General features: G+C 38.4%; 1 protein-coding gene across 1 annotated transcript in view; it reads left to right on the top strand.

The window, feature by feature from the left end:
• Nucleotides 1–13,187, top strand: part of SCIN (scinderin) — a 43,934-nt gene that overhangs the window by 11,069 nt on the left and 19,678 nt on the right. Inside the window, exons 2-6 of the mRNA XM_019634075.1 lie at nt 4,455–4,547; nt 6,871–7,003; nt 7,576–7,664; nt 8,348–8,563; nt 10,706–10,827. Coding sequence (XP_019489620.1) covers nt 4,530–4,547; nt 6,871–7,003; nt 7,576–7,664; nt 8,348–8,563; nt 10,706–10,827 — 578 coding nt within the window. The 5' untranslated portion in view covers nt 4,455–4,529. The remainder of the gene's footprint in view (nt 1–4,454; nt 4,548–6,870; nt 7,004–7,575; nt 7,665–8,347; nt 8,564–10,705; nt 10,828–13,187) is intronic.

Genomic DNA, 13,187 nt, shown 5'->3' with positions numbered 1-13,187 from the left:
CATCAGGCTGACTTGCCCAAGGCCACCACATCCCCTGTCAACCACAGCATCCATGACACACAAATGGCTATTTAAGTTCTGATTTAAATTAGTTAAAATTAAATAGAATTTAAAATTCAGCTACTTGGTTGCACTTGCCACATTTCAGGTGCTCTATAGCTTCCGGTAGCTGGTGACACCGTATTGGACAGCACAGATGTGGAATCCTTCAATGACAGAAAGTCCTGTTCTTGCACAGCCCTGACCTCTCTTGCAGACACCCGATTCACTGTATCCATTTATCCAAACATATATTTCACACACTTTCCCTCAGTCTAAAATACCTTTATCCACTATTTGATACATTAAATTACCCTTTACTTGGTATATCAATAAAGGGATAAAGGTGTTTTAGAGGCAAGGAAGCAGCACCTCACTGAGAGGAGGGGATCTAGTGTTGGGATCTCACACCCCGTTTAGGTGGAACTGGCTAAACGAGGTCACGGCTTTCCTTGGAATTACCTATCCTATCATCTATCTCTGTATCTTCCCCATTAGTAAATATTTGACTTGCCTAAGGCATAAAATGCCTTGCATTTACTTGAGGCAAGAAAATACACCATAACAACAAGACAGTTCTTCACTTTTATAATTTATTTCTATTCACCATATGCTTGCAATCTACCGACTTTTTTTTTTTTCATCAATCAGGGAAAGGAAATGAGACACAAGGGTTACTGAGTAATTAAAATGTTATCTCTTAGTACCTGACAGCTTACTTTCTTTTTAGCAAAAATAGAAGCAGAGGCAGTCACACTAAACTGATTAAGGTAAAAAGAATGCAGATGTCTTAATTAAGGTAGGAATTTACATAGAGAGCATTGCAGTAGGAGTTGGAAGGTCCTTACATCATTACTTTAGTATTTATGGGACTTGGGCAGAAGGCAAAACTTAACTTCTCCAGCCTCAGTTTCCTAATCTATTAAGCATCAGTGACATTTTCTGTAAAATGATGATAACGGATGAAGTTCATGGGGGCTCTTATAAGGATGTAATGATGTGTTTAAAGCTCATGATACAATGTGTGGCTCATAACAGGCATTTAATAAGTGGTATCTACTCCTGTGCTGATTATAATTAGCTGAACCAACCAAGGATTCATTGCTCAGTTTTGCTTCTGCCACACCCGGTCAACCTAGGCAGCAGTTACATACAGCATTAGGTAAGGCGCTGGAGAAGGAAAGTGCAGATTTCCACAGGGAACACCAAACACATTGGCCTGGTTAGAGAGGGTGCTTGGAGGAGAATGCTGAGAAATAATGCAGGGCAGGTAACAGCAGCCCCTGGGGGAGCTTTGGTATCCAAACAGAGGAGTTTGGGCTCGGTCAGTTTGCACCCAATTCAGAATCACCTGGCGTGCAGATTCCTGGGCCTCACCCCAAACCTAGTGCTTAATAGCTGGCAGTTGGGAATCTGTATTTTATCAAGTCACCTAGACATTGCTTGAGCACATTGAGCTTTAAGAACCACTCCTGCAGGTATAAGATATATTGGGTTGTTGGAAAAGTCATAACATATTTTTTCGATGTTTTTCATTGCAAAAATGCATCATGACTTCTCCGACAACCCAATACATCTTTATCTGTAGTCATATTCTTGAAATATAGGAGCAAAGTGGAATAAGAGGCCAACCAACCAGTGTACAGAATAACTTTCTGGATGAGAAGATGAGGCAGACTGAAGGCAGAAGGGAGGTGACTAGAGTAGGTACAACCCATGACGTGGGTGATGAGGGACGTCACTAAATGAGGCTGGGAATTAAGGAATAGACAGGAATCTGTAACTCTAAATATTATCATAAAGAAGTAGAATTTAATGACAAAGTGCGTAGGAGATTCAAAATGGAGGACAGGAAGTATTCAAAACTGACCACATGATTTTAAGTTCAGGTGACTAGAAGACTGAAGATACATTGACACACGTGATGAATTGAGAATGTCCAGTTTTGTGGAAAGATAAGTTCAGTTTGGAGTGTGTTAGAGGATGTTGATCCTTATAAGTGGAAACTTACAGAAAATCATTAATGGAAAGGAGGGGCTCCAAGCTTGAGTGACAGGGCTTGGCTAGAACAATAGATGACATTTCTTTTTAAGATTTTATTGGGGAATCGGGGGAGAGGAACAGCACTGGGGTAAGGGGAACAGACAAGTTGCTGTCCTTTTGTTCTTCAGTCTAGTTGTGGAGGACGTCGCTTTACTGGCCTATGTTGGTATTATCACTGTGCTCTTCCTGGGTGAGGCAGTCACTCGCCAGCCATTGGACGGCTGCTCACAGCGGCTCACGAAAGCTCACGCACCCTGCAGCCTACGCCGTCACCGGCGACTCACAGCAGCCCAGCTCCAGGTTGAGCTGTTGTTCACCATCTTAACTGCAGAGGGCGCAGCGTCACTGGCCCTCATGTGGGATCCGAACTGGGGCCCTGCTGCTTAGAACTGGCGTCCCAAGCCAACTCCTAACCAATGCATCACTCGGCCGGCCCAATAGATGATGTTTTTTATGGAGCAGCCTCAGATGAGGCTTTCTCTGTGTCATTTCCTCTTTAAATTGTCAAAATATGTTATTTCATGCACAAAGGATTACATGATCTAGATTTTAATCATTTGAGAAACCTAAAATGAGTGTTTTCAATTTAAGCATTATCCTACCTGTAGAGAAAAAGAAAAAGCTGTGTTTACATTTTATTTCAAAGATCAAAATATATGGCATAGTTGATAAAGTGAGCATATTTAATTATTTTTCTCTTTCTAGGCAGGATACAAAGTGCTTAAGGGCTGGGAGAAGTGGTTGGAAAACTCATATACCCCAGTGAGGTATTGGGAAATGCTTAGTTGTTGAACTGAACATTAAAATGATCCTGAGAGATGCCTGGCAATATACAGCACCCCTTTACTCCGAGAGTTAATCCTGTTTTTGGTAAATCCCCTGGGTTCAATTCTCAACTATGCTCAGTCCTTTGAGAGGCTAATTGAGATCTCTGGCTAATATAGGAATTAATTATTGCCTGAAAATTAAAAGTGAGAGTGTGCCCCAAATCTGAGACTCACTTGGTCTGTTGGGAAACTTCCTAGAATTAGACATGTTGACTCTAAGCAATATTGCCTCAGTTGGAGTAGAATAAAAAATAAAAATAAAAGAATAAGGAAAATAAAAAATAAAATAATGAGATATAACTTCAAAACAAAAAAAAAAGGTATATGAAGAGCCTTTTCACTGTTCTTACAAGAGACACATACTTCTACCAAAGTAAAACTGTTACAGCAATGTTTCTGGTTGCAAGCATTTTAATTTTTTGTCTTGATCATACTTTTAACAAAAAAGAAAAACCATGTTATAATAATTTAGTATGTGTAATCATTAAAGCATTTTATTAAGCATTATATCAACAAAAAGATGGGCATGTTCCCAGAGGAAATACATTTTTTAATGTATTTCTAAACTCGAGGCTATGCCTATACTCATGCAAGGATTAGAATTTATATACATTTTATTATTGTCTGATATTCATATACTGCATTGTAAGACATACTGAATATCAGACATTATGCAAGCAGTTCATTATATATTAAATATTTATTGAATCCAAATTAATACCATTTTTGCATGTTTTAAACTTGAATTTATATCTATGTTGTTAAGAAAGTCACATGGTTTAGAGTAAATTCACATTTTATTCCTGTCCTTAGCATTCTATGTTTGTGTCAGTTAATTTAATTAATGAAGGTGCTTCCTAGACATACCATTTGTGTGCTTTTAGTGTACAGAAATTCAAAGCAGATTCAAGCATACTTCCTACCAAATGGTTTACTTGAACTTTCAGATTGCGTCATATATGCAAGAATAAATACATTAGTTTGTTCATTTGACAACTAGTTATTGAGCATCTGCTAGGTCTCAAGCACTGTTCTAAGTGCCGAGGATACAGTAAGAAACCATGATATGGTCATCAAGAACTTGTACTTTATCTAGCCTTTAATATGTCAGCAATGATATTAGTACCCTACCATCAAATAGTTATTTTGACCCAGATCTTTGTAATAATAATTTAAACCTATAGATTGCTTCTTCTAGAAGCAAAGGTCACAGAAGAAATTCTGTTGCAGAACTAACCTTAGAAATCATATTTTAATTAATTCCTGCTAGTTTTCAATAATACGGACACCTAGACTTTCAAGGTTGGGATTTTACTTTTTTGGAAGTTCACATCACCAGCAAGCTCTGCTTTTTGTTTACTTAATGCCATTGATTGATTTGACCCATGGGGAAGGCCTATGCAGCATAATTACTGAGAAATGTTTGAGCCTCGTCATTTTAATTGCAATATTTTATATTCTATGTCTTTAGAAATGTCAGATGGTTTTCTTTTATCAAATCTGCATTCTTTAATGAGGTCTTTTATCTGTTTATGTCTTTTTCAGGTTTTAGGAAAAAAGCCGAAGCTTAGGGAAGAAGATGATTATGACGACACCTTAGCAGACATATATAATAGGAAGATGGCTAAACTGTACATGGTGAGTTTGCTGTTAGAGAATTCTGTTTTTATGGGACTGGGTGCAGCTGGGGAGGCCTATCCTGCTAGGGACTCTCACTGCCACAGTTGATCCTTTCCTCATTGCCCTCAAAGAGAAATGTGTGGGTAGAATTTGTTCTTTGCTCTAGTATATTTATGAAAATTCCTCTTCTTATTACTTTTTGTTAGTTTTATTAAAAACAACAAATAAGTGAATTTATTGCTGCGAGAAATAAAATTGTTTATTGTACAGGCTGTACTAGTTTGCACCAATGTTTTCATATATTAGACTCAATAAAATGTTTCCTTCGTGGAATAAAAATACCTTGTAAACTCTTATAAAATTTTGATAAGCTGTAAAACCTCCACCTTATTTTAAATATCCTGTTTGGCCATAATGAAGATTTTCGTTGTTATAGGAGGGCAAAGCTAACATATCAAACAGCTGAGAGAGAGAACACATTAAAAGATTAGTTTGGTTCGGGCCGGCCAAGTGGCTCAATCGGTTAAGAGCACGAGCTCTGAGCAACAGGGCTGCCAGTTAGATTCCCACATGGGCCAGTGAGCTGCGCCCGAGCTGGGCTGCCACTGAGCTGCCAACAGGTGACAGGATGGCTCTGCTTGTGAGAGCACATGCTCCTAACAACAATGTTGCTGGTTTGACTCCCTCATGGGATGGTGGGCTACAGCTACACCCACCCGCAACTAAGGTTGAACACGGCACCTCAAGCTGAGCAGCCTGGAGTTGCTGATGGGCGGCCAGATGGTGACTGGACTTGGAGCTGAGCTAGCTGCACCCTCCACAACTAAGATTTAAGGACAACTTGACTTTTTCCCTTCCCCAATTCCCCAACACTGTTCCCCTTCCCCAATTCCCCAATAAAATCTTAAAAAAAAATAGGTTCTTTCCAACTCCATAATTTTATGATTCTATTACTGATGAGGGTAACAAAAACCACAAGATATATCAGTTGAGGAGACTACTCAGATGGGATTCTTTCCATCCCTTGTGATTCTCTAAGCATGTGATTTAGAGCAGACTGCAATTTCCCTGAAGAATTGAGTTGTTTTCTCATCTGTTATAGGAAGAAGTTATATTTGCTTTTCTTTAAGTGACCTTCAAGCTCAGGAGCTAATTTTAAATGAAGATTGTTACTACTTTGTGTAGCAAAACTTCCTTTTTGTAAAGGAGAAGTGGAGTCTTTCTTCCTAGATGGCAAATGGAGATGTGGTTACCTCTTCTGCTAAAATGCTGATAATTTTAATATAAGTCATACAGAAATTGTTATCTAAAGACTCCACGGCTGCTTATTTTTTTCATTACTCATTGTAAAACTTATTTTCAACAGCTTAAATATCTTTTATGTTGTATCATCAAATAAAACTGTTCTCCCTCTTGGACAGCGTGATGGACTAAAGAAATTATTTCTTTTGCAATGTGAACGTGTTAATCCTTAATCATTGCTCCCTCTAGTGGATATATCATGTGTTGCATACATCTAAAGTATAAAATCCGTTTGAAAATACTTTAATTTGGGTTTGCTGAAGAAGTTGGGATAGTTGAAGAAGTTGAAAACCAGTGAGTTGTAACTCGACCACTTATATAACTTTTAATTTTGTTAAGTCCACCTCCAGACATTTTTAAAAAATGTTTTTCAGTCATTTCCAAACTTCAAGAGTCTAAGTGAAGAGCAACTCATTTGGAACAGAGGCCATTTTACTTTAATAATTGATATAAAATATGCTTAAATTACAGAACCTATATTGGAAAAAAAATCTATATGCATGAACTGTAATGTAAGCAATGTCTTCTTTAGCATAGTGCCTGGCATATGATCAGCACTCAATAAATGTTGACTGAATAAATGTTTTAGCTTCAACTTTTTGTGTGTGCACAATGACTGTGAGGTTATAATCTATTTGAAAGATTGCCGTAAAAATTAAGAAATAATCATATAAATTTCATAGCATGGTATGTAGTATATATGAGAATCTCACAAACCCTAGCCATTATTATTATAGCTATCATTTTCTGATGTTGTAGACACAGTGTGGAAACTTAACTTTGTATTAGTAGTAACTTTATCCCAAGAACTTTTTAAAAAGCCTTTTAGGGTATAATTAAGCTCGTGGATTTTATTTGTTTGGTTTTTTTTCTTTGAAACAGCTTTCCTGAGATATAATTTACATACCACAAAGTTCACCCATTTAAAGTGTAAAATTCAGTGATTTTTAGTACACTTACAGAGTTGTACAACGATCACCATCATCTAAAATTAGAACATTTTAGTCATCCCCAAATGAGCTCATGGTTTTTATATTAGGTTTCAGATGCCAGTGGATACATGAGAGTGACTGTGGTGGCAGAAGAAAACCCCTTCTCCATGGCAATGCTGCTTTCCGAAGAATGCTTTATTTTGGACCATGGTGCTGCAAAACAAATTTTTGTATGGAAAGGTAAAAGATACCACTGACAATGTTGCTGCACTTCAGATTTATAGATATGGCTTCAACAGGGTAAAGAAAACACCTTTTCAGGGCCGGCGGTGTGGCTCAGTTGGTTAGCAGCTCGCTCAAGAGTGCGAGCTCTGAGCAACAGCGGTTCGAGTCCCAGCCCAAGCTTAGCAGCCGCTGAGCTACCAGCAGATGGCATGATGGCTCTGCTTAAAAAAAGAAAAAAAGAAAAGAAAACATCTTTTCTGATAAACAAACAAAAAACAACCTACCTTTCTGAGACTTGATATGAAAGTAGCTCATAAAATGCGAACATCAAAACCATATTTTTTTCCTAGTAGCATCATTTGTTGGGGATGATGGGGTTAAAAAGGCATTTGGGCAATATAAAAGGGATTTTTTTTTATGTACTGTTCATTACTGTATTATTAAATATATTTAATGTACGAGGAAAGTTTTGCCATTTTCTCAGTGTTATATTTAAATTAAGTTATGTTTATTTTTGTACACAAGGATTTCTTCATCATATAATATCTTCCCTCACTAAAATTCTGTCTCTTTATTTTATATTTTAGGTAAAAATGCAAACCCCCAGGAGAGAAAGGCTGCAATGAAGACAGCTGAACGTTTCCTACACCAAATGAATTATCCCATTAATACCCAAGTATGTGTGGAAATGAGCTAGCTAAAATAATAATAATAATTAAAACATGGGAACTCATGACCTCTCCACCAACTCGTGAAAGAATTTCGTTCAAAATATTGTACGCGTGTGAGGTCATTCTTCACTTGCGTGTGTGCAATTTTGTGTCATATGTCCCCAGAACTCTGGGTGGAGGATGGGATTTTGCAGAACTTGGAGAAAAGACCTTCTGTGGGGCTGCATGATGAGGATAAGAGTCCATCTACTTCCTCCACAATTTTCAAGTAAAGATAACCACGGTTGAATTAACTGAGAGTGCTTATCATTTATTTATTCATAGAGCAATTTGTGCAGATATGGACCAATACCCAGATAATATTTGGCTTCATGAAGATGAACTTAGACACTGGCTAGTGACTCTTCCTTTCTGAATCTCTCAGCTTCATCTTTTGTTTTCATTTTTATGTCTGCACAAGTAACACCACGCAATCATTTCTTCTGGGTCACCGTCTTCTTATGAACCTAACATAGAAAAATAGTCAAACTTATTTGACTGTAATGGTAACATATGAAAGAACTTTATTCTTACCCCAAACATCCAAATTCAGACAATTCCTTTAGTTGTGCGAAAAATGTAAGATTGGATTGTTTTAGCTTTATAGTTGGTAACCTTTCCTTAGTAATTATTATTTTTCAAATTTCAGATTCAAGTGCTTCCAGAAGGAGGCGAAACACCAATCTTTAAACAGTTCTTTAAGGACTGGAGAGATAAAGATCAGAGTGATGGCTATGGGAAAGTATATGTCACAGAGAAAGTGGCTCGAATAAAACAAATTCCTTTTGATGCCTCTAAATTACATAGTTCTCCGCAAATGGCAGCCCAGCACAATATGGTGGACTATGGGTATGGCAAAGTGCAGGTATTTACCTTCTTTTATTTGTTGTTTGTTTGTTTGTTTGTTTTTCTCAAGCCCATTTATGCCAATATGTGTGGAAACATAACTTCAGAAAACTACAAACTGTGTAAAATGTGAATTTTATGTATGAATACACATGATCCAAGACTGTATATTAAATCGGGGAATTGAAAGCTGGGAGAGATTTTGTCTGAACTTCAGCTATAGTTTACAAAGTGTATGTTGCAATTCCAAGAAGTTAGGTGATTTGTGCAAGATTACCTAATTATCATCTTAGAGATCTGACATGGAACCCACCATCTTGTTTTCTGGTCCAGAGCTGCTCCTGCTCTCAGAACAGGGATTGTCCAGTGAGGGTGTATTGCCCTGACTATACCAGCTACCGTCAGTTTGTCTTCCCCTCACACTTTAGAGACTTTCACAAAAGCAAAGTGGGCATGTGTTATGTGCCCATGAATTACTGAATTGAGTTTGTTGATTATTCCTTTTTCTTTCTGACAAAAATTGCTTAAAACCCCATAATAATTCTCCTTAACTCAAATCTCTCCACACTCAAACCACTCTTGAGTCATCTGACTTCATGAGAACTGGGCAATGTCACTTCCCATTCTGAAATATTTTAGTGGCTCTCCACAGTCTTCCTGAGTGAGGGACATCTATCTTTGGCTAGGCTGGCAAGGTCTTCCATGATTTGATCCTTGCCGTCCTCTCCGCCTCACCCTTCCACTGTCTTGTGGGCTCTTCCCCTCAATTGTCTGGTTAACATGCCCACTCCTCATTTGTAACTCAGTTAAGCCATAAGCTGCATCTCTTTCGAGAATTCTTCCCTCCACACTGAAATTGCCTTTCTCTGTGCTCAAACCATAAGTAATATGTTTCAGACAATTTATCATATAAGTACAGAATTGTTCATTTACGTACAGATTTCTCCTAGACCTCTTGTCAGTTCCTTGAGGGCATGAATTGAATATTTTATCTCTGTGTTCCCAGGGTTTACCACAGTGCTTGGAGCAAAGTATAAAATGATTTAGGAAGTAGTTTTTGTTTTTTCAGACATGAAGTGTGAATCAAAGCGTGCAGGGGTTGTGGGAACTGCAAAGGGAGACAGGCCGTTGTAGAGAGGCATCAGTTTCTGGGTCTGGGTCTGTCTTATGCTCAGACACCCTTTTCTGGAGCTCAGCACTGCCAGAGCCCCTGTGGCAGATTTGGCTCCCTGGCACCAACTAGATCCCAGCTGCAATCACCATGTCAGGCCACAGCATCTCTGAGAAGTCCTCCAACGCCACCCCAGAGCCGCTGGAATCCAGGGCTCTCTCAAGGTTTTTGGGTTTGGCCAGGCCTTGCTGCCGTTTCTCCTTTGCTCACCAGGATGGTGTGGGAACGCTTCTCTTGGAAAGCACTACACCTCGCCTCTCCACTCGCTCATGTCCAAATTTCAAAGCAAAGGGTCTATCCTGCTGCTCCCCAGGACCCAGGCAGGAGGGTGCCTGTGTGTGTCACACAGTGCCTGCCAATCTTTTACTCATACATTACTTCCCTGTTTCATCTGCAACTCTCATCTCTCCAACTTGGAAGTATCTTTAATCTGTGATAAGGATGAGGAAGTAGGAAAAAGACTGGTTCTGCCTGCTTTTATCTTTTCAGTCTTATTGCCTACATGGCGCCTTTTAAAAATAGAAGCCGTACATTTGGCATCTTTATTTTTAAGTCACAATCTGCCACTCTTGCCTGGGAAAGCAATAGTCTCATGCCTTAAAGCAAAGGGAAAAAATAAACTTGAAAAAACTACCTCTCAACTAATGAAATATTTCATGGAAAAGATATATTTCTGAGCTGAATATTTTAGTTTGTTATTCCACGAAAGTGTCATATTATTTTAGCTAATTGATCAAAGAATAGGTATTTATTAATCAACAGGCTCAGAACTGAGCTAAATGCTGTGGGGGATGGAAAAGAAATATAAGCACACTTAAAAAGTCAGTAAACAAATTGCCAGATGGATCGAACTTCTCATTGCTTGATTTGTAAACTAATTAGAAAAATTATTTAACGGTTATTTAATGATAGATCTAAACTAATTGTTTTAAACTTCTGAGAAGTATTATTAGATCAAGAGAATTTTAATTTTGGTTCCATTGCTTTCAGATTTGGCGTGTAGAAAACAATGGTAGGATTGAAATTGACCAAAATTCATACGGTGAATTCTATGGTGGTGACTGCTACATTATACTCTACACTTACCCCAGAGGACAGATTATCTATACGTGGTAAGTTTCCTCTTTCAAAAGATCTCAAGTTCCATAGGGGCCAGCTTTTGCCCCAAAGTTAAATTTCATTAAATACCATGCAATATGGGATATAATTTTCCTGTAGTTACCCCAGTGAGATTTGTATAATATGCATGTAGTATTTTCTTTCTATATGCTTTTGACTATGTTTTGTAGCTACTGTCCATAAACAGTATGAGGGGTTAGATGAAAATTATCCTTCCTAGTTTGGGAAAAAGGTTTTACTATCCAAAGGGTAGTGTTCTCTTCATGGATATGTGGTTGAATATCTCATCTCCTATGCACGCTTCGCTCTAACTGGCCAGCACTGGGTGCCATGTATTCTTGTTGCTAAAATCCAGTGGCCCATCCTGATTAGAGCTGCATAGTTACCATGAGGCAAACCCTCTAAGGGATATATATATATATATATATATATATATATATATATATATATATGTAATGATTCTATTCATACTCCAGAGACTTCAAATTGATGCATTCATATTCTCTGTCCCCATGAAATTCATAGCAACAATGGAGAAAAATGCCAGTGTATCCACATCTTATATGGTTTTGCAGAATGATTTGAGTTAGTTGAAGGTTAAGTTTACTTAGTCAGAGTTAGTGTCCAATGGGAAGTGCCCAACAAGTGAGTTAAGTGTACATGCCATGCTGGGCTATGCAAAGGGATAGGGGTTCTGCAACGTATCATATAATGTGGGGGTTCTCTACCTTTTTATTAAGTGAAATCAGGTAAAATAGAATATTGCTGAGAAGAGTGGAGAATTCTCAAAACAGACCTTAAAGCTGAGCGATGTAGGTGGAAGGTACAAGGGCAGAGCAGGTCTACCTTTGCCTACACAGTGATGGCAGCCTTCAGTGGGCGTATTGGATGTACATGGGCTCAAGTCTCTGCTTATATGGTGACTTTTCTCTTTGGTGAGTATTCCTTCAGATGACAGAGTCCTGTCTGTCCTCACAGTGTCACCTTACTACTTCCTGCTTACTGGTTACACTGACCAATGGCTTGAGACCAACCAAGTTCAGAAGATGGGGTGATTATCCTTTAGGTTCTTGCTACCCAATGTGTGGTCTGGGAATGAGAGATATCAGCATGACCTGAGCTGGTTACAAACGTAGAATCTCAGGTTCCATCTCTGACCCACTAGAGCAGAACCTGCATTTTAACAAGATCCCCGGGTGATTCATATGCACTTTAATGATTAACAGGCACTGCCTTAGGCAATGGTTCTAAACACTAGCTGCACATACTAACTTGGGCAATTCTTCACAAATCCAAATGCATGGCCCCCATCCCGTATCAAATAGACCTGAGTCTCAGCATGGTGGGACTCCTGAGATTCTAATGAACATCACAGCATTAATGAGAACCACTATACCCAGGGACATTTCTGAACCCACAGCCATATCATAGCCTGTCAAAGATTAATATATTTAGTTGTATAGTGCTGTGTTTAACATGTCATTTTCATAGCAACCCTTTTTTTTGAGCAGCATGTTTGTGCCAGAGAAGTGCTAGATGTTTCTAAGTATTATCTCTGTCACTCACCACCAGGCTAGTTCCAAAAGAAAAAAAAAAAAAAAGGAGGGGAGGAATCAGACAGATTAAGTAACTGAACCCAAAGACACAACCGTTTTAGCTGATGAGGCACATTTCACTCCTTGATCTGCAGGTCTCTAATCCTGAGGCCCGAGTGCAGCTATACCCTGTAGGGATGTCCTTATTTTGCAATTTCCTTTTCTAAAATTTTAATTCAGAAAAGTTATTTGTGCAAAGTTTGGTATTTATAGGGATACATTAATTGTTCCTAGTCAGTTTTTCTTTTACATTCTGTTTCTTGATCTTACACTAAATTCTCTTTTGTATGTAAAAAATATATAATTGATCGTGGCACTTAGATCTAACAGGAAAGACTAAACAAGCAATTCAAGAGAATGTGTTGAGGAATTAACAATTTGAAACCCACATAAATAATTACGTGGCTATGACTAAAACAGACTAAATCAGGTTATACACTATTATATTTTGGGGTTTTTTAGCTGAGCCCAGCGGCAGCTCAGCTCGGGCCGGGAATCAAACCGGCGACCCTGTTGCTCAGAGCTCGCACTTTAGAGTGAGCTCTTAACAAACTGAGCCACTCTGCCGACCCTCAAGTTATACATTTTAAATGTAGAAGCTACTCCTTAAATAATTTGAAAGTATTTATTGAGCACTATCTTTGTGTCAAGCACTGTATTCGATACTAAAAATCCTGCGATCCCCCCGCCAAAATTTATACTTTAGAGAGAGGCAGATGATTAATAGGCATTTTAATGATATATGAATGATTTTAAGA

Source organism: Hipposideros armiger, unplaced genomic scaffold (genome assembly GCF_001890085.2).
Source record: "Hipposideros armiger isolate ML-2016 unplaced genomic scaffold, ASM189008v1 scaffold_1489, whole genome shotgun sequence".
Taxonomy (NCBI): domain Eukaryota; kingdom Metazoa; phylum Chordata; class Mammalia; order Chiroptera; family Hipposideridae; genus Hipposideros; species Hipposideros armiger.
This window is presented reverse-complemented; position numbering and strand designations above follow the sequence as displayed.